The following is a 20,203-nucleotide window of genomic DNA, read 5'->3' on the forward strand; positions in this document are numbered from 1 at the left end:
TCTAAGGACAAACACTTTTATTGTGATACCACAGCACACATTCAGTGATGCTGAGCATAGAAATGCCACATATAAGAACCATTTAAGTCCACATTCAACTGTTTACTTTTTCTTGAAAACTTGATGGCAGACCTGGTCATTGCACGTTAGTTCCTGCAAGGAAAGAAAAATAAATTAAAATATAATTATCACACATGACTGGAATAGCTAATTCACAGGATCGGGGTTGGTTCAGAACACCATATGATAGATTTCAATCTGAGCAAGGTATTGTTTGACTGCTTGTGCAAACGCCGTACGTTCCTTTAGGAGAGAACAGTAAGTAAAAGAAAATCCAAAGATACAGTATAACCTACAAAACAAAATTTACAGAATTACTCTTAGCACATAGTTTGGGCAATTGGCTAAACAAGGAGACAAGAAGTTCTAGTTGAAGACTGGGTGGAACAAAACTTAGGAGTTGGGGGGGGGGGGTTGTAAAGCATCAGAAGGGCTCAGAAGACTCTTGTGAGTGGGATTTGTGTGAACCTAAGCAGCCGAGGCAAAGTTGCTTTCTGGGACCTAAAGAAATGCCCCTACTGCTTCAAAAATGCAAAGTAATCACTGATATTCTTGGACTGATGACCCTGGCCAGAGATGACCCCATTCAGCCAGTTGCACCATCACTAGGGTCCAATGTGGTTAAAAGAACATAACTCCTTCTGTCTCGATAAAACTTGTTTGCCCAGTTGAGAAAGTGCTGTTGGAGTAAGGCTGAAATTGTACAGTGGGAAATTAACTAAATTTACCACTTACTGTATATTTTAAGTCCCTGCCCAATTTTTGTTAGGAAGTGTGTTTTTTTTTCACTTTCACATTTTCCACGTCATTACCATTGACACTCTGGCCATTTTCATCTTGCAAGCCCTTTTAATAAACACACCAAAGCCCACCATGCCAGCTCACATTTAAAATCTGCAAGCAATTGCCACACCATTTATGGGCACTTAAGCCAGCTGCAGAACAAACTTGGCTACTGTCCTCTAGTAAAATACTTTAACAAGACTCATTCCTGTACTTTTCTCATAGCCTACGTATCTCCTTCCTTTTGGCATACAGCCACCAAATGATATGTCAATTAATGCTAAAATTACAATGATCTTATACTATCACTTTAGTGACATGTAATAAAAAAAATACTGTAACCAAAAGAGTCATTATGGCTGGACTGAAATATAGTGCACAAGTTTAATTCTATTAATCTGATTTTTTATATTAAAGTCACACTTGTGCTAAAAAGGAAATTCACTTCAGCTTCTAGGAGTGTTTGACATGAAGCAGTAGAGGGTGCTGGTAAGAGGGTGGTAAGAATGGTTGGTGAAGATATCCAGGCAAAACTAGCAAGGCTGATTTTTTTTACATTGCAAGTCTCTTCATTGTTCTTAAAATATGGTGTTGGGCTTCCAGATGAAACCATGTTTGCCAAGTGATCCACTGTTGTGTCAACTGCAATCAAGTCTAAATGAAATTCATAGTCCCAACGAACACTTACTTAACTAATGAAATGGAGGTACTACATCAAAAAAAGAAGCAGAAAGCAGAACTGCGGCATTGCATTCTTTACATACACGTGCAGGCAACAGCACGTTGTGTCACCCAGTTGTGTTTTATACTCAGACTAAAAGGTTGGGACGTTAATATGAAAGCAATTATTCATACAGATTTCATCATATTATCAGTTTTTATTGTCAATTAGATCCCAGATTTCACTTAAATAATTATTAATCACATTATTGGCACAGCTTAAATGAGGGCACAGTGTGACCTACCAGGTGTAGTTCATCACCCTCAATCCATTGCTTCCAGCCTCTGTTGGGCTTCTCACCCTTCTGAACGCAGACCATCTTGTCCCCATCCCATTGCACCAGTGTCTGCAGACAAACACATAGACTTGTCATGAACTTGACCAATGAACTTGATTGCTTACTATAACTAGGCAATCCAAGCGAGATAGGCCAGGGTTTAAAATGAACCATCTAACCTCAGATGGATTAACACAATTGACCACTTTCTTCCTGGGGATCAGCCAGGTTGTCTGTTCCTGCCTGATTAGTATCCTTCAGTGCAACCAAGCACCTGATCATTGGTGAGGATTTGAACAGAATCAGATCTGATGTCCTCCATTCAAGTAGTCCTTGATCATTTATCTAGCTCCCTCTGATACTTTGGCTATTTAGATGGAGACAGAGCAGTCATGAGACCATACCTCATCATCCCTAGAGCAAAGCCCAAGAAATTATCTATCAAAATATTCAGATTTCTGAATGATATAAAACTAATCTAATTCAATCCATTATTAACTTGGCTCAGGATATCATTTACTGCAATACCATTAAAGTGATGCAAACATAACTTTACTTGGTCAGAAAAATTCATGTTAGTTTCTAGATATTGATATATAAAATATTGGTAATGATCAAATCATTGAATATGTTTGGAATTAGTTTTGTCATCCCCATTAAAAAGCCAAGAGGTAATGTTACAGCTATATAGACCCTGATCAGACCCCACTTGAAGTACTGTGCTCAGTTCTGGTCACCTCACTACAGGAAGGATGTGGAAACTATAGAAAGGCTGCAGAGGAGATTTACAAGGATGTTGCCTGGATTGGGGAGCATGCCTTATGTGAACTTGGCCTTTAAGAGGCATTGATTGTGTGGATTAGGAACATACAGAAACGTTAAAAAAAAATAGAAAACCTACAGTATAATACAGGCCCTTCAGCCCACAAAGCTTTGCTGAACATGTCCTTACCTTAGAAATTACTTAGGGTTACCCATAGCCCTCTATTTTTCTAAGCTCCATGTACCTATCCAGGAGTCTCTTAAAAGACCCTATTGTATTCGCCCCTACCACCATCACCAGCCCATTCCACACACTCACCACTTTGTGTAAAAAAAAACTTACCTCTGACAACTCCTCTGTGTCTGCTTCCAAGCACCTGAAAACCATGCCCCTTAGTGCTAGCTATTTCAGCCCTAGGGAAAAAGCCTCTGACAATCTACACGATCCATGCCTTTCATCATCTTATACATGGAGAACCTTATCAAATGCCTTGTTGAAATATATATACACCACATTTACTGTTCTACCTTCATCAACATGTTTAGTCACATCCTTAAAAAACTCAATCAGCCTCATAAGGCACAACCTACCTTTGTCAAAGCCATGCTGACTATTCCTAATCATATTATGCCTCTCCAAGTGTTCATAAATCCTGCCTCTCAGGATCTTCTCCATCAACTTACCATCCACTGAAGTAAGACTCACTGGTCTATAGTTCCCTGGGCTATCTCTACTCCCTTTCATGAATAAGGGAACAACATCCACAACCCTCCAATCCTCTAGATTCTCTCCCATCCACATTGATGAGGCAAAGATCATTGCCAGAGGCTCAGCAATCTCCTCCCTTCCCTCCCACAGTAGCCTGGGGTACACCTTATCTGGTCCCTGTGACTTATCCAACTTGATGCTTTCCAAAAGCTCCAGCACATCCTCTTCCTTAATATCTACATGCTCAAGCTTTTCAGTCCACTGTAAGTCATCCCTACAATCACGAAGATCCTTTTCCGTAGTGAATACTGAAGCAAAATATTCATTAAGTACTTCTGCTATCTCCTACTGTTCTATACACACTTTTTTACTGCGACACTTGATTGGTCCTATTCTCTCATGTCTTAGATGCTATTTACATATTCTCTCACGCTCTTCACATATTTGTAGAATGCCTTGGTGTTTTCCTTAATCCTGTCTGCCAAGGTCTTCTCATGGCCCCTTCTGGCTCTCCTAATTTCATTCTTAAAATCCTTCCTGCTAGCCTTATAATCTTTTAAGTCTCTATCATTATAAAGTTTTTTGAACCTTTCGTAAGCTTTTCTTTTCTACTTGACCAGATTTAAAACAGCCTTTGTACACCATTGTCTGAGGCTTTTTACCAGGGCTGAAATGGCTAACATGGGCACAGTTTTAAGGTGCTTGGAAGTATGTACAGAGGAGTTGTCAGGGTTAAGTTCTTTTACACCGAGCATGGTAGAATGGGTTGCCAACGACAAGGGTGGAGGCGGAAATGATAGGGTCTTTTAAGAGACTCCTGGTTGTGTACATAGAGCTTAGAAAAATAGAGGGCTATGGGTAACCCTAGATAACTTCTAAAGTAATTATATGTTTGGCACAGCATTGTGGGCTTAAGGGCTTGTATTATGCTGTAGGTTTTTGATGTTTCTATATTTCTATGTTTCTAAAAAAGAATTTGGTTTGATACTGAATGGGTAGAGAACCTGTTCATTTAGGTCCTCAATCATAGTGGTTCTTTTACATGCCCCTGCATTTATGTACATGACATCTTCTGCATTGGATTGGGTTTTTGGCAATTCTGAAGCACAGAAATGGAATATGAAAGGCACCATATTGACCAAGTTACTCTATCAAAGTAATATGTCATTTGCACTGGGTGCATACACACTGAAGGGAAAAGATTGTAACTACTTACATTACTAGAAAACATTAAAAGAATTAAAGAAGTATAAGATGATATGAATTCTGCATTAGTCGTTAACAGACTCTTGCAGAGTCTGAAAAGCAACTATAACCACTGCTGATGTTCCCAATGTGCCAGTGGGGTCCTGCCATAGATAGGCATGGCATGTATGGAAACTATATATTCCTGGAATAATCTTGGAATGTTTACGTTTGACCAAACTGCTATCAAGGGATAAGTGCTCTATTGGGAATTATACCTCATATGGAGTTGAAGACTGGAGAATTTTATCAATCTCTCAGCTGACATTTTTTTTTTGGTTTTCAATATTTATCTAAAATTGGTAAATTGGTTTATTATTGTCTCGTATAGTGAGGTATAGAGAAAAACTTCATTTTGCATGCATTCATGCAGATAATTTCATCACTTCAGTATATTGAGATAGTACAGATAAAATAATAACAGAATGTAAAATAAAGTGTTCCAGTTACAGAGAAATTGCAAGTCAGGCAGACAATAAGGTGTAAGGCCATGACAAAGTAGATTGCAAGTTCCATAAGATCATAAGACCAAAATATATAGCAGTAGAATTTTGCCATTCAGCCCATGGAGTCTGCTCCTCTAGTCTATCATAGTTGATTTATTACCCCTCTCAACCTCACTCTTCTGTCTTCTCCGCATAACCTTTGATGACCTGAAAAATCAAGAATCTATCAACTTCCTCCTTTAATATACCCAATGATTTGGCCAGCACAATTGTCTGTGGTAATGAATTCCACAGATTCACCACCCTAAGGCGAAAGAAAGTTTTCCTCATCTCTTTTCCAAATGGATGTCCCTCCGTTCTGAGGCTGTGTCTTCTGGTCCTAGACTATCCCACTGTTGGAAACATTCTCTCCACATCCACTCTATCTAGGCCTTTCAATATTTGATAGGTTTCAATGAGATCCTCCCTCAATCCTCGAAACTCTAGCAAGTATAGTCCCAGAGCTCCTCATATGTTAACCCTTTCATTCATGAGATTATTCTTGTGAACATCCTCTCCAATGCCAGCACAGCTTTTCTTGGGTTACTGGCCCAAAACTGCTGACAGTACTCCACACTGTCTAACCAATGCCTTATAAAGCCACAGCATTACATTCTTGCTTGAGGGATGTCCATTTAGAACAGAGATGAGATCAAGAATTCATTCTTATCATTTTCTGTTTGGGGAAATGGTGGCCAAGCAGTATCCTCATACAACTCCAAAGAAATGTACAATTAAAAATAGGCTTAATCTGACAATGTCTGGACTTTGACTGATTTCTGACAGGATTTTCAACAACTGTAGAAGTTCTGAGAGTATTTAAACCAATCCAGGTCCCCCAAAATTTTGCTGTTTAAAGTATGACCTTTATGGCATCCTCAAATACAGGTGATGGAACTGCTTTGTCCATGTAGCTCACAATCATGAACAATATTAACTCAGAGGCAGCAGGATCATTCCAGTTTGCTACCAATTTCTGCTGTATTTGACTAGTGCACACTGCTACTTTCAGGATTTACCCAAGCACCATGCTCCAAATGAAAAGGGAAGTGGTGGAGCAGGCACAGGGATTTCCCACCACTGTAATCTATTTAAAATTCAGGCATTTATTGAATGCATTCATAGAGTATTACTAAATATTCCACACAGAACTCCATGACAGCCTCCTCCCAAAAACACGTGACTATAACCCTAGTTATTTCCAAAACCCCCTTCACAAACGATGTGCCTCATATGGGTACTGTTCTTCTCTACCAAAATACAAAAATGCCAGAAATTCCATGGAGCAACCATGGAAAGAAAAACAGAGCTAACACTGTTAAGTTGGAACGCTCTCATCTGAATCTTCTGAAACATTAACTTCAACCCGTCCTCTTTCCAGAGATGATGCCCAACCCGCTAAATGTTCCCAAAATTTCCTGATTTTGTTTCAGATTTCCAGCAGGCTTTTGTTTCAATTTTAATTTTGCAGTCGCTCTCTACAGAAGGACTGAGTTTAAATGGTCACTCTCCTCATTGCTGATGGAGGATACTTCTGAAATTCTGAGATTCATGTGATTCTTGGTGTGGACTGTAGTCTCCTTCAGTTTTCCATATTATCTTTCTTATTGCTGATTGGTGGGTTGGGGGTTTGGGGTTTGAGGGTCTGATAGTCCTTGTTGCCATTTTCTGAGTGGGCGATAAATGAGATTTTTTGTGTGAGGGAGGGGTTGGGGATTTAGGGTCTGAGGTTTTTCCGTACGGGTGGTCTGTTAGTTTTTGTGTGCAAGGAAGTGTATTGGGGGTTTGATGCACTTGTCACTGTTTCTTTTTGCAAGGGATGGGATTGACGGTGTTGGGGGTTTGGGGTTTGATGTTCTAGCTGTCGTTTTAAGGGTGAGCGATCTGTCAGTATTTGTGTGAGGGAAGTTTTTTGTTTCTTTTTCCTTTTTTTGTGGGCTTGTAGTCTTTTCCTTTCTTACGACTACTTCCATGGCTATTTGGAGAAGACAAATCACAGAGTTGTATTCTGCATACATGCATTGATAACAAAATGAAACTTTAAAACTTTGAACCTTTCTCCAGCCAGAGAGTTTCCTTTGATATTTTAGGAACACATTCCTTTCCTACCTGTGTATCTGTAGCAACAATTCTTAAAATGGTACAATTTCCTAATTATCAGAATTTGAAATATCAGAATGTCTCCTTAAAGTTTTTTTGATGCAACCACAGTTGCAGGTTTAAGTGCTGGCCCCAATAAGATCTTGCAAAAATTAATTTCTATATTGTCTGGGGAATGCAATGCATCAGTGTTACATGAGGATGCTGTTCTGGAAACCAGCCAGTTGAAATCCTCATGGGACATTGAAAGCAAATTCCTAGGAATTAATTTGGACACTCCACAGTACAAACAGCTGATTGAAAGATAAATTAATGGCAGCCTGGAAACTGGCCATGCAACCTTTCTTTTAGTTTCATGGTGGTAGGCCAAGCAAATTAAGTGCAGAATGCAGCAAGAAAAACACAGAGGCATGGAAATATCTCAGTGAAAAAGAAATCGACATGCACTTACCTTTACCACTCTATTATCTAATCCTTTTGTGTGTTCCTCAAATTCTTCTCCAATTTTGAAATCCACGTTGTAGTTTCTGAATGTACTTAGAGTTTTAGTGAAAAAGCTGTCCCCTTCCTGCTTGATTTCTTTTGTTTGAGTGAGATGAATTGCAATCTTTCTGGTGGCAAAATCTATGTCTGCATCGAGGAGAAGAGAGTCAATTCAGCATGAAAATTCTGAAGAGTTTTTGTTACAGTTTAATTTAAGCTCATTGTCTGCTTGAAATGTTATTGCTTGTTATCAGGATGAAGCATTTATATCTGAGCTTTAAACCTAGTGATGACATTATATACAAATAGGAATGACATTTCAGGCCTGCAGAGCTAAGTTTTTTTCTCCTGAGGGAAGTGATTAAGATTGTATTTTGTGAGAACATTATTACACAGTTGAGGTCCCTTCAGCATGATATGACAGTTACAGCTGGAAAATTGCAGTTAATATTTGTTTCAATTTATCTGTGAGCTTTTCGATAGGAAGCATTTTTGCCTAGCCTGACTCTATGATTGGTTCCATGCATGTCTATACCATGAAATTTACAGTGAAGTGGTTGTGTTTAAGGCCTTAGCTGATATTACATTGAAGAGTGTCACCAGCAGATGTCAGACAATTGGCAATAATGAAAAAAAAACAACTGTCTTATATGCTGAAGGTTGTTATTCAATCATACTTGGTAGTCTAATTGAAGACTATAATAATTGGGAATCTTGTGCCTCTGGGCTATAATTATGATTGTGTGCAACTGTCTACTAACTAACCTACTGCTGTTGGTACAGCAGAACTAGAAGCATGCTGTGCTGATTGACATTTGAGCTGCAGAAACACATAAACATAACAAGATACAAATTGTTACCCTGAATCCATACAAAGAAATTTACCTGATGGCCAAGACGTTATAATAAAAAATATTCCCAAACCTCAGTTGCTTCTGAATAATTTTCAAACCACTTGGTTTAAAAGAAGTCAAAAACTCAGAAGTATTTTATTAAATAAAACAAATAAAACTGATAAATTATTACAAAACAGAAGTCCAAGCTACATTAGATATTAAGATTAAAGTATGTGCTGCATAGATTGGGAAACTGAATATCAAAGTCTTTAGTCTTGTCCGTAATTGTTTTATATCTAGAGTTTTATTTTTCATTTTGAAAATTTTGGTCTAATCAATGTCTTGTGCCAGTTAATTATATTTTGGTAATGCATGATGCTTTCAGGAATTAACAATTAGGTAAGAATAAAGAATCTGACCTCGGCTTGTCATTTCTTATTAGGAAATTCTATGGCAAGTCTATCTCACGGCAGAATAAATCATGATCACTTCTGGTTCAGTTGTCAGTAAAATCAAAAGCACAGAAATCCATTGCCTAATTACTGAGCAAAGGCTCTCCAGACATTGCCCTTCACATCAATGCCATTGCTGTAATTTTGCATGCTTGCTCTGAGTGCTTTAAATACACAGTAAAATATTATTGTCTCACCGTGTTTCCTCATGCAAAATTGGTTGATTCCTTCTCTTTGTATATTTAGCTTCATTATGAAAAGATTTGCTCAGTGAACTAATGGGCAGAAATATAATTTACTGGCTAGAAGCAGGAAGGCTTTTGGGTACAGGAGATATGAAATTCTCTTTAATTTTTTTCAGAATTAATTCAGTCATATCCAGTAATATATAATTTCCAAGTTCCTGGACTGATTAGGCTAAGCTTCCAGCATGACAATGCATGCAATCCCATTTCAGACCTACAATTTGACATCTTGCTGCAAAGTATTATATTAAAAGGACACAGAAGCTGACTGCACCTGAAAGGAAGAGAGAGGACTAGGCAGCAAATAAGTTAACTCTGTCCCATGATTCAGTGATGCATCTCTGGATATTGTCATGCTATGAGATATAAGACCCCCAGGCAGTGCTTTTTCTTCTCTTTTGATAGTAGCTTGTCAGTGCCACAAAGTAGGCATCGAAGGCTGCTTCATGAATGTACTTCCTCCTTCTGAACTCAGCATTGCAAGAAGTTTATTGACCTCATCAGATCAGGAAAGGTAATTGTTGTGTATTTAATATTTCAGCAAGATCTGAGCATTTTTGTATATATATTGTTAGATTAAGCATGTTTGTTTATTTAAATAATTCATTATGAGTTTTATGTATAAATATGTGAATTGCATATATCATCACACTTCCACATGACATGTGTGCACCTCAGTTAAAGTAAACCTGGTTAGACCCACATTTTGGATTCCTTTGAAATAGTTTAATGTGTTGAACTTTAAAAAAAATAACAGTAATCACAGCAACCAGTCACCTACATCTACTGTGTGCACAACCCCCCTCCTCACACCCTGCTCTTTTATCTCGACTCTGGCACATGGCTCCTCACATTCACTTCTTTGTTAATTGCTAATCACTCTTCATTGATGCACTTGGTCACATCTGCCATTGCTCGGTGACATTTGACTTCATCACTTTGCAATCTTTTGATTCTTCCTCATAATCATCATCCACAAATATCCTACATTCACTCAGCATATGCACATGCTCACTTAATATCAATCCCATCTTCACTGGGATAACAGCCTCAACCATTTGATGCCCCACCGTTAGGAGCAGTTTACTGTTTTCAGAGAAGTGTGGGAGGACCATGAAATGTTGATGATGAGTGTGGAATTAGCACTCTGATCAATGTCTCTCAGATCCTTTCTCACCGGTTACTCTCTCCCCCCTCAGTCAGAATCCTACGTCCTGTTGAGTATCTTGAGACCCTGCACGGCTGCATTTGCTGTTTCAGGTCAAAACCCTGCATCAAGTTGCTCTTAATGATGACAATGATCATCAAATGCCTGTTACACTGCTGGCATTTAGAATAGCAATGCAGGTCCTCGATCTCTGTCTGTCCTGAACCATCTTCTCTATTGTGTCCCAGGTGTGGTTCAAGGTCCTCACTTCTACCTCTACTGTACAGAGCCCGGTTGTCTTTGGTGTTCTGCCTTTCGTTCAGGGGTCCAATGAAGTGCTTCATTGATGATGGAGTTGTCCTCTCTTCTCATATCTTAGCAGTGTTCAGGGCTTCCTTCATCGTGCCAGTAGCTTCCTCTTGGTTTTTACCATTGTCAGTCATATAAATCCCCGTGGAGACTCAGGAATACTGTCGCACAAATATAGGATTCTTCATTGCTGATTCTGTGACATTTTTTTTCTCTTTTAATCAGTCAGGGTAGTTAGCCCTGAGCTGAACCCCCAAACCTGGAGAGTCAGTGGACCCTTCTTAGTCTGACCTCTACCCTTTGACCTGTTTGACATGGGTGACCCTACCAAGAGTCAAAGCTCAAGGCCCTGACTTCAGACAACACTGCTGCCAGGTAATTGAGGCAGTTGAGTCTCCAAACCCTGTGACCAGGCTGTGGTCCTCTTGGAGGGGTTCTTAATGAGCAACTACTATAATGGAATTGCTTGGGTATTTCTTAACTGCAGTCTTATAGGCTTAGGTTTCAGCAAGTTAATAAGTTGTTTCCAGTATTCAATATGTAATCAGCTTTTGTGGATACAAAGTCCCACCTGTTCCAAAAAATAGCCAACCAGCCCTTAAAATCCTAACCCACCATACATACTATAGTTCTTTCCAACCAGGTACTGTATGCTGATGTAACCTTCAGCTAAGCTGCGCTGATGATTTATCACTGCTGCGTAGTCTTTTTTTTGATGTTTGAAACAGTAACTTCCATCTGTCACCAGCAGTGTCCACTTCAGTACGCTAATAAATTTACCTCTGACCATGAGGTGCTAGGACAGTTCCTTGAATTGTTGGAGAAATGGTGATGATTCAGCACAGAGATATTGTTGTCACAGTGCTGAGGATTGATTAAAAAATGCAAAGAAAATGAGATCAAAGGCATTTCATGATTTAATCTTTTTTCTTTACTCTCCTAAGGTCATTGATTCTTTATTAGTGTGCAGTTCCAGATAAATACAAAAGGCTTTCTTCATTCTGTCTGTGTAAATATTTTCTCAATCATACTTCGTGAAAACATAAGAAATAAAAGTAGGATTAGACAATTCTGCCCCTTGTGTCTGACTTTTCATTTAGTGAAATCTTTAGACTAAGTGTTAAGGCTGATTTATACTTCTGCATAGGCTTTATGCCATAGCCTACGCAATTGGCCTACGCTGTTGTGTGTATTGTGCATTGGTGTGTCTGTGTCACTGCCAAAACGCTAGTTGGCGGTGGGGTTTCTATGCCACTGTGTTGAGTTTCTTTGTGTACTTCAAACAATGGCGACTGAAACTGAGTGCATCATGTTGGAGATGGAGCTAATAAATGATGAACAAGAGTTACTTTTATTGAAATTACTACAACGCAGAAAAGAGAGAAGACATCGGAGGAGATGGTGTGTACGACCATTGAACAGATTCAGGCATCAGGAAGGTGAATTTTCTGTGCTTGTCTGGCCACTGAGAGACATGGACGAGGAAATACATTTCAAATATTGGTGGAGAAGAAGAAGCAACCGGAAATGGGTAGGAGGAAATGCGATGCTACCAGGCGGGTCAATCACAGTTGTTGTGGTGCATAGTTACATTTTTGGGGAGATGCACGTCAGCCTACGGCATAGGGTATGCAGCTATACCGTACCTATGGCGCAGATTCAATGCAGAAGTATAACTTTGCCTTTAATTTCATGCACTAACTCTTTTTTCCCTTGCTGAAGAGGCAGGAACAGGGGCCAACAAAAACAGTGGACAAACTTAACAAGTATTCTGTGTCAGTCTTCACTGTGAAAGATGCCAGCAGTGTGCCAGAAATTCAAGAGTTTCAAGGGACAGAAGTGAGCGCAGTTATTATTACCAAGGAGAAGGTGCTTGGGAAGTTGAAAAGGCTGAAGGTAGATAAGTCTACAGCCCAAGGTTCTGAAAAAGATAAATGAAAAGATTGTGGAGGCATTAGTAATGAACTGTCAAGAATCATCAGATTCTGTAATTGTTCCTGAGGACAGGAAAATTGTAAATGCCACTTCACTCTAGTGGCTTTTCTTTCCCACATGTTGAGGCTGCTTAACAAACTACAAGTCCATAGTATTGTAGGAAAGATTCTAGCATGGAATAAGCAGTGTCTGATTGGCAGGAGGCAAACAGTGGGAATAAAGAGAGCCTTTTCTGGTGACTAGTGGTGTTCCACTGGGGTCTCTCTTGGGACCGATTCTTTTTACGTTATATGACCATGATTTGGATCACGGCATTGATAGGTTTATTGCAAAGTTTGCAGATGATATGAAGATAGGTAAAGGGGCAGGTAGATTTGAGAAAATAGGGAGGCTACAGAAGGACTTAGACAGATATGGAGAATGGGCAAAGAAGTGGCAGATGGAATACAGTGTCAGAAAGTATATGGACATGCACTTTGGTAGAAGACAGTAAAGGATTGATTATTTTCTAAATGGAGAGAAAATATGAAAATCTGAGGTGCAAAGGGAGTTGGGAGTCCTTGTGCGGGATTCCCTGAAGGTTAATTTGCAGTTTGACTGTGGTGAGGAAGGCAAATGCGATGTATGCAGTCATTTCAAAAGAGTACTAGAACATAAAAGCAAGGATGCAATGTTCAGACTTTATAAGGAACTGTTGAGGCCTTACTTGAAATATTGTGAGTAATTCTGTGCCTGTTACCTTAGAAAGGATGCGCTGAAAATCCTGGAGAGGGATCAAAGGAGGTTCATGAAAATAATTCCGGGATTAAATGGCTTGTCATATGAAGAGCATTTGATGGTTCTGGGTCTGTATTCACTGGAATTCAGAAGAATGAGGGTTGACCGCACTGAAACCTATTGAATGGTGAAAAGCCTTGAAAGAGTGGATGTGGAGAGGATGAAGATCTTTGTCAAAAGCGCCACACATGAGGCTACTTAGCAAGATATGAGCTGATGGTGGAACATGAAAGATACTAGCATGGATAGAGGACTGGCTCACCAGCGGGAGACAAAGACTGGGAATAAAGGGGGCATTTCTAGTTGGCTGCCAGTCATTAGTGGTGTTTTGCAGCGGTCAGCGTTGGGACAGCTTCTTTTCATGTAATATGTTAATGACATGGATGAAAAGAATGATGGTATTGAGGCCAGGTTTGCAGATGATACAATTATATGTGGAGGGGCAGGTAGTGTTACAAAAGCAGGAAGTCTGTAGAAGAACTTAGACAGATTAGGAGAACTAGAAAAGCAGTGGCAGATAGAATATAGCCGAGGAAGTGTATGGTCATGCACTTTAGTGGAAGGAATAGGCATAGGCTGTTTTCTAAATGAGGAGAAGATTCAGAAATCATAGATGAAAGGGAAATTGGGAGTCCTCAGGGATAATTACATAGAAACATAGAAAACTTACAACACAATACAGGCCCTTCATCCCACAAAACTGTGCCGAACATGTCCTTACCTGAGAAATTACCTAGGGTTACCCATAGTTCTCTATTTTTCTGAGCTCCATGTACCTGCCCAAGAATCTCTTAAAAGACCCTATCATATATGCTTCCACCACTGTCGCTGGCAGGCCATTCCACGCACTCACCACTCTCTGCATAAAAACAAACTTAACCCTGACATCTCCTCTGTACCTACTTCCAAACACCTTAAAACTGTGCCCTCTCATGCTAGCCATTTCAGACCTGGGAAAAAGCTTCTGCTTATCCACACGGTCAATACCTCTCATCATCTTATACACCTCTATCAGGTCACCTCTCATCCTCTGTTGCTCTAAGGAAAAAAGGCCGAGTTCACACAACCTATTCTCATAAGCAACTTTGAGTGTCCTATGGACTCAGACCTCAGGATCCCTTTGATCTTCCACACTGCAAAGAGTCTTACCACTAATACGAAATTCTGACATCATATTTGACCTACCAAAATGATCCACCTCACATGCACATGGAGTTTAGAAAAACAGAGGGCTGTGGGTAACCCTAGGTAATTTCTAAGGTAAAGACATGTTCAGCACAGCTTTGTGGGCCGAAGGGCTGTATTATGCTGTAGGTTTTCTATTTTTTTATGTTTCTCTATGTTTCTAATCCACACGATCAATGCCTCTTAAAGGCCAAGTTCACATAAGGCATGCTCCCCAATCCAGGCAACATCCTTGTAAATCTTCTCTGCACCCTTTCTATGGTTTCCACATCCTTCCTGTAGTGAGACAACCAGAACTGAGCACAGTACTTCAAGTGGGGTCCAACCAGGGTCCTATATAGCTACAACATTACCTCTCAGAAACTCAATTCCATGATTGATGAAGGTCAATACACCGTATGCCTTCTTAACCACAGAGTCAACCTGGTGATGCTAACATTACCTGACAGTTAACTTGCAGGTTGAGTCACTGGTAAGGAAGGCAAAAGCTATGTTAGCACTCATTTTGAGAGGATTAGGATATAAGAAACAAGGATGCAATGCTGAGGCTTTATAATGCATTGGTTATACCACACTTGGAGTACTTTGAGCAGTTTTGGGCTCCTTATCAAAGAATTGATGTGCAGGCATTGGAAAGGGTCCAGAGGAGGTTCATGAGAGTGATACCAGGAATGAGAGGGTTAACATATGAGGAGTGTTTGGTGTAAAGGCTCTGGGACTGTTCTTGCTGGAGTTTAGAAGAATAATGGGAGAATCTTATGAAACCTATCAATTATTAAAATGTCTAGATAACATAGACATGGAGAGGATGTTTCTGAAAGTGGGGGAGTCAAGGACAAGTCGGCACAGCCTTGGTATAGAAGAATGTCCCTTTAAAACAGAGATGACGAGCAAGTTCTTTAGCCAGATGGAGGTGACTCTGTGGAATTCATTGCCACTGATGGCTATGTGGGTCAAGTCATTGGATATATTTAAAGCACAATTTGATAGGTTCTTGATTATTCTGGGTGTCAAATGTTACAGGGAGAAGGCTGGAAAATGGGACTGGGAGGGAAAATGTATCAGCTGTGAAGCAGCCATGGTGGAGCAGGCTCATTCGGCTAAATGGCCTAATTCTGCTCCAGTGTCTTATGGTTATTTGGTCTTATGACCTGATTCGCTTTATATACCTGAATTTATATTCAATGAACCCAATTTTTGGACGGAGATGATCATGTCAGGTTACCCATTCAGAATAATTTGTTTTACAGATGTATCCTATCCTGTTGTTATGGAGTACAGGTAGCCAGTACTTCCCTTCTTTAACTTAATAACTGTATAAGGACAAAATACTAAACAATCATCAGACTGTAAATCACATTATTACAAAATGTTGTGCATCTAAGGGGAGTTTTACAGATCCTAGCAGTAACAACCATAGCAATAAATACTTGCATTTTAAGAAAAACATCTTAAGAACTGATTTGCTGATGATATAACTGTTGATGGCAAGATCTCAGATTGTGACATGGAGGACTGAGATAGATTGGCTGGTTGAGTAGTGTTACAAAAATAACTTTGCACTAAACGTCAGTAAGACAAATTGACTATGGACTTCAGGAAGGGCAAGTTGAGAGAACACATACCAGTTTCATTGAGGAGGCAGCATTGGAAAGGGTGAGCAGTTTCAAGTTCCTGGGTCTCAACATCTCAGAGGATCAACCCTGGGCTCAACATATTGATACAATTACAAAGAAGGCATACCAGGAGCTCTGCTTTGTTAGGAATTGGAGGAGATTTGGTATGTTACCAAAGCCTATAGATGCAAATTTCTACAGACATACCATGGAGATCATTCTGACTGGTTGCATCACCATCTGGTAAGAAGGCAACAATTCACAGGATCTGTAAAAAAACAGCTGCAGAATTTGTAGGCTGAGCCATCATGGGCACTAGTTTCCCCTCCATCAAGGACATCTTCGGAAAGGGATGCTTCTAGAAGGTGGCATGCACCATGAAGAACCCTTACCATCTCGTTTCATTGCTCTTTTTTCATTGCTACTGTCAGAAAGGAGGTACAGGAGCCTAAGAGGACTCATTCAACATTTTGAGAAAGTTTTTTTCCTTTATGCTGTTAGATTTCTGAATGGTCCATAAATTTCTGAGCACTACCTCTCTACATTGCTGTCATTTTGCACTATATATTTTTTAAATTATATATTATCATTGTAAATTTATTTTTTTTTATGTATTACACTCTACTGCCACTGCAAAGCATTCTCCCCTTGACCGCGTGTGTTTCCTCTGGGTTCTCCAGTTTTCTCCTACAGTCCAAAGACGTAAAGGTTGGTAGGTTAATTGGTCATTGTAAATTGTCCTGTACTAGGGTTAAATCGGGGGTTGCGGAGCAGCGTAGCTCGAAGATACGGAAAGACCTATTCCATGCTCTATCTCAAAAAAATAAAAAAATCATGACAAATGTCAGTGATAAAGTACCTGATTCTGAGTCTGATTGTGCCATTCAACATTAAAAATACACCCTCTAAAGGTAAATAATAGAAATATTTTGATCCTTAAAAGACTGATAATTTGTGAAATGTACTTTAATGGGGTAAATTGTTAAGCTCTGTTCTGAATTCGTTGCCCCTCAGCAGACAATTTGCATTCAGCTTTCTGTTGTTAACGGTGTTTTTATTTTTGGCCCGTTTATTAATACAAGGAATTGCACACTTAAAATTTTGCTAGCAGTGAGAAAGGCAGAGGAGAGCAAAGCAAAATAAAGAGAGGAAAGGGTGAAGCAAAGTGATTGCTGTAAAGAACTTTTAACTTTGGAAATCAATTTTCTATAATTTACAAACAGAACAATATATAACACTGAAAGGAAAAATCTTCCTATCCAAAATTCCAGCATATGTGGACTTCCTCATGTCTATGATCTCCATGGCCTTTATATCTGCCAATAATACCCACAAGATGATTTTTACCTTTATGAATCTGAGAAGTTGAACAGAGTTTGAAGGACAACTTTCCATAGAAATCTTGAATTTTCACAGAAAGCAAATTAAGACATGCATTTAAAATAAGATGATGCCAGGTCTACTATAGATCTGGCATTATCAGCATTTCCATTGATTCTTTCCTAATTACTTCAATTTCCAGAAGAAAAAACGGCTAAAACAATGAAGTTATTCATCATTTCTGCCTGACTCCTTCTGTAATTGAATGAAATTCTGTATTACCCAAAAAAGTCACAGCTTGTGCTTTTCTGCTACTGCCATACACTCTCCTTTCATTGTCTCAGATATTGCTACCTTCAACAGGGTAAAGATTCATATAAAATTCAGGGCAAAGAAAATATGGATATCCACATCTCCACATTTATCTGGACATCATCTTCTTCCTTTTCTGAGAAAAGCCAGTCACTGCATTTGATCTATTCAAACTCCTAATCTTTGAGCTACTTGAATACAGGATGTGTATTATAACTTTAAAGGGAAATATAGCAAAAACTGAAGTGCCAGACTGAAATTTGGACCAGTTATGACAACTTTGAAAGAAAACAGTGTAGTTGGGTAATGGCTACACAACCACAAGGCTGGGCACTCTTTGCACAGGTGGACAAAATCACAAGTATGGCTGCTTGGAGGTAATTTATATTATACTGCATTCAGTGTTGAATTTTACTTCTATATATTTTCCTGAGCTTTATCCCTACCAAGAGATGCATCTTCTAGATGTAACTGATGCTGAATTGGTTCCATGTATAGCATATTGTACACATGACAGCACTTAAGGCCTGAATTGCACTGGTTGCTAAACTGGTGAGAAAATTACCTCATTTAACTGAAGGACACTTAGTAAGCAGATTGGGTGGTCAACATGTATCATTAATTAGAACTAGCAGCTGCTAAATTGTAGCTCAATGTTCCAATTAGTATCTTCTTTTAATCTTTTATCGCTGAACATATTTTAGCAGTTGGAAGAACATGACTCCATCCTTCTCCCCTCCAGCACTATTTAAAGCAACCTTCAATTTGGTTGTCTGTCAATTTCCAATGCCTAATGTTCCAATTTGACCATATACTTTTCACTGGTTATATAAGTTACACAAAGGACTGAATTTGAAGAGTTTGAACTCTATTTCAAGGTCATGCTCAACCCAGACATGCATGCATTAATAGGTATTCCTTTCATATTAGACTCCTTCTTCATAAGACATTTACCTCTTCTACTTATCACCTGCCAGCTTGTAATCTTCCTCCTCCTTCAATCCCTTCCCTCCACCTACTTATTCTGGCTCTTACCTCCTTCCTTTCCATTCCTACTAAGGGGTCTCAGCCTGAAATTTTGACTCTTCATTTTCCTCCATTGATACTGCCTAACCTGCAGAGTTCCTCCAGCAGTTTCTGTGTGTTGCTTAATAGGTATGTATTCCCTTTGATGTAGAGTAAACTGGGAGACTTGTTAGAATGCATGTAGGTGAAGACAATGTTTCTACAAGTTTCTGAGAAGATTCTAAAATGTCAAAAGCAATAGAGCTTTCAGTTCAAGATGGTGCTACCATACCTGTGTGACAGCTCACTGGTACTTTAAAATACAAGAAATTTGACTAAAAATATTACTAATAAGACCTTTTCTGAAGTAAATTGTAGTAAATAATCACCACAAACAACGAAGAGGTGAGCAAAGGTGAAGTGAATTCAAGGATGAACCATGCTGGTACATTGCAGAATCGATGCAGATGGAGTGTGTCACTTAGAGAGGAGAAGTTGAGGTAGAGGAGTTCCAATGCAATGAAACTGGCCTGGGTACGAGGCTGAATCGCACTGAGTGATGAGCCAATTTAGAGAAACTGAGAGCACTTCGGTTGGTTGGTGAAATCTGGGCCTGGAGCGAGTCACTGGGGCAACATGTTTTAGGCCCGAAGCCTTTCACTGCAATGGTGCCTGGATCCTGGTGTGAGGTACGATGCACTGTTTGGACAATTTAAACAATCTACTGAAAAGACAGGGCTTCAGGATCGGAAGTGAGAGTTGATTTTGCTCACTCTCCTGTGTTGTTTGCTCCTTCTCCATGGCGCTGAGGCTTTGAAGACTGCCCCTGGCTGCTGTACTCTGTGCCCGCTAATATGATGGACTGATACCAAGGCTTTGAGCCTACTCTGGGCTGCACCAGGGTTTGGATCTATGGACTCATTTTGGTTGGGAATGTTGATGCTTGCTTCAATTACTTGCATGATTTGTGGCTTTTTTCCCTTTCTCTGCACATTGGGTGTAGGTCTTTTTTTTAATTGGGTTCTTTTGGGTTTCTTGCTTTGTGGCTGCCTGTAAGCAAACAAATCTCAAGTTTGCATAATTTATATGTTCTTTAGTAATAAATGTACTTTTGAACTTTGAAGTCCTGAGCTATAACTGTACACAATCTCAGCTATTTTACTGGTGAAGGGTTCTGTTGGAACTTTATAGATCCTAAATATTAAGTCTCTTACTCTGCTTCTGCATATGTTTCTTGACCTGTGAATTATTGATTTATTTAGGGATGCAGTGCAGAAAAGGCCCTCCTGGCCCTTTGAGCCGCGCAGCCAGCAACCCACCTATTTAACTCTCATCTCACACGGGACGATTTACAATGACCAAATACCCTACTAACCAGTACACCTTTGGACAGCAGAAGAAAGCTGGAGAACCCGTAGGAAACCCATACATTCCACCGG

The 20,203-nt window shown here is 39.5% G+C and overlaps 1 protein-coding gene across 1 annotated transcript in view; it reads right to left on the reverse strand.

Moving 5' to 3' along the window:
* Positions 1-19: 19 nt before the first annotated feature.
* LOC132404877 (retinol-binding protein 2-like) overlaps positions 20-20,203 on the reverse strand; it is a 57,737-nt gene continuing 37,553 nt past the window's right edge. The window contains exons 3-5 of the mRNA XM_059989442.1: positions 7,594-7,772; positions 1,809-1,910; positions 20-153 (exon numbers count right to left, since the gene is read on the reverse strand). Coding sequence (XP_059845425.1) covers positions 103-153; positions 1,809-1,910; positions 7,594-7,772 — 332 coding nt within the window. The 3' untranslated portion in view covers positions 20-102. The remainder of the gene's footprint in view (positions 154-1,808; positions 1,911-7,593; positions 7,773-20,203) is intronic.

This window comes from Hypanus sabinus, chromosome 2, assembly GCF_030144855.1.
Source record: "Hypanus sabinus isolate sHypSab1 chromosome 2, sHypSab1.hap1, whole genome shotgun sequence".
Taxonomy (NCBI): Eukaryota; Metazoa; Chordata; class Chondrichthyes; order Myliobatiformes; family Dasyatidae; genus Hypanus; species Hypanus sabinus.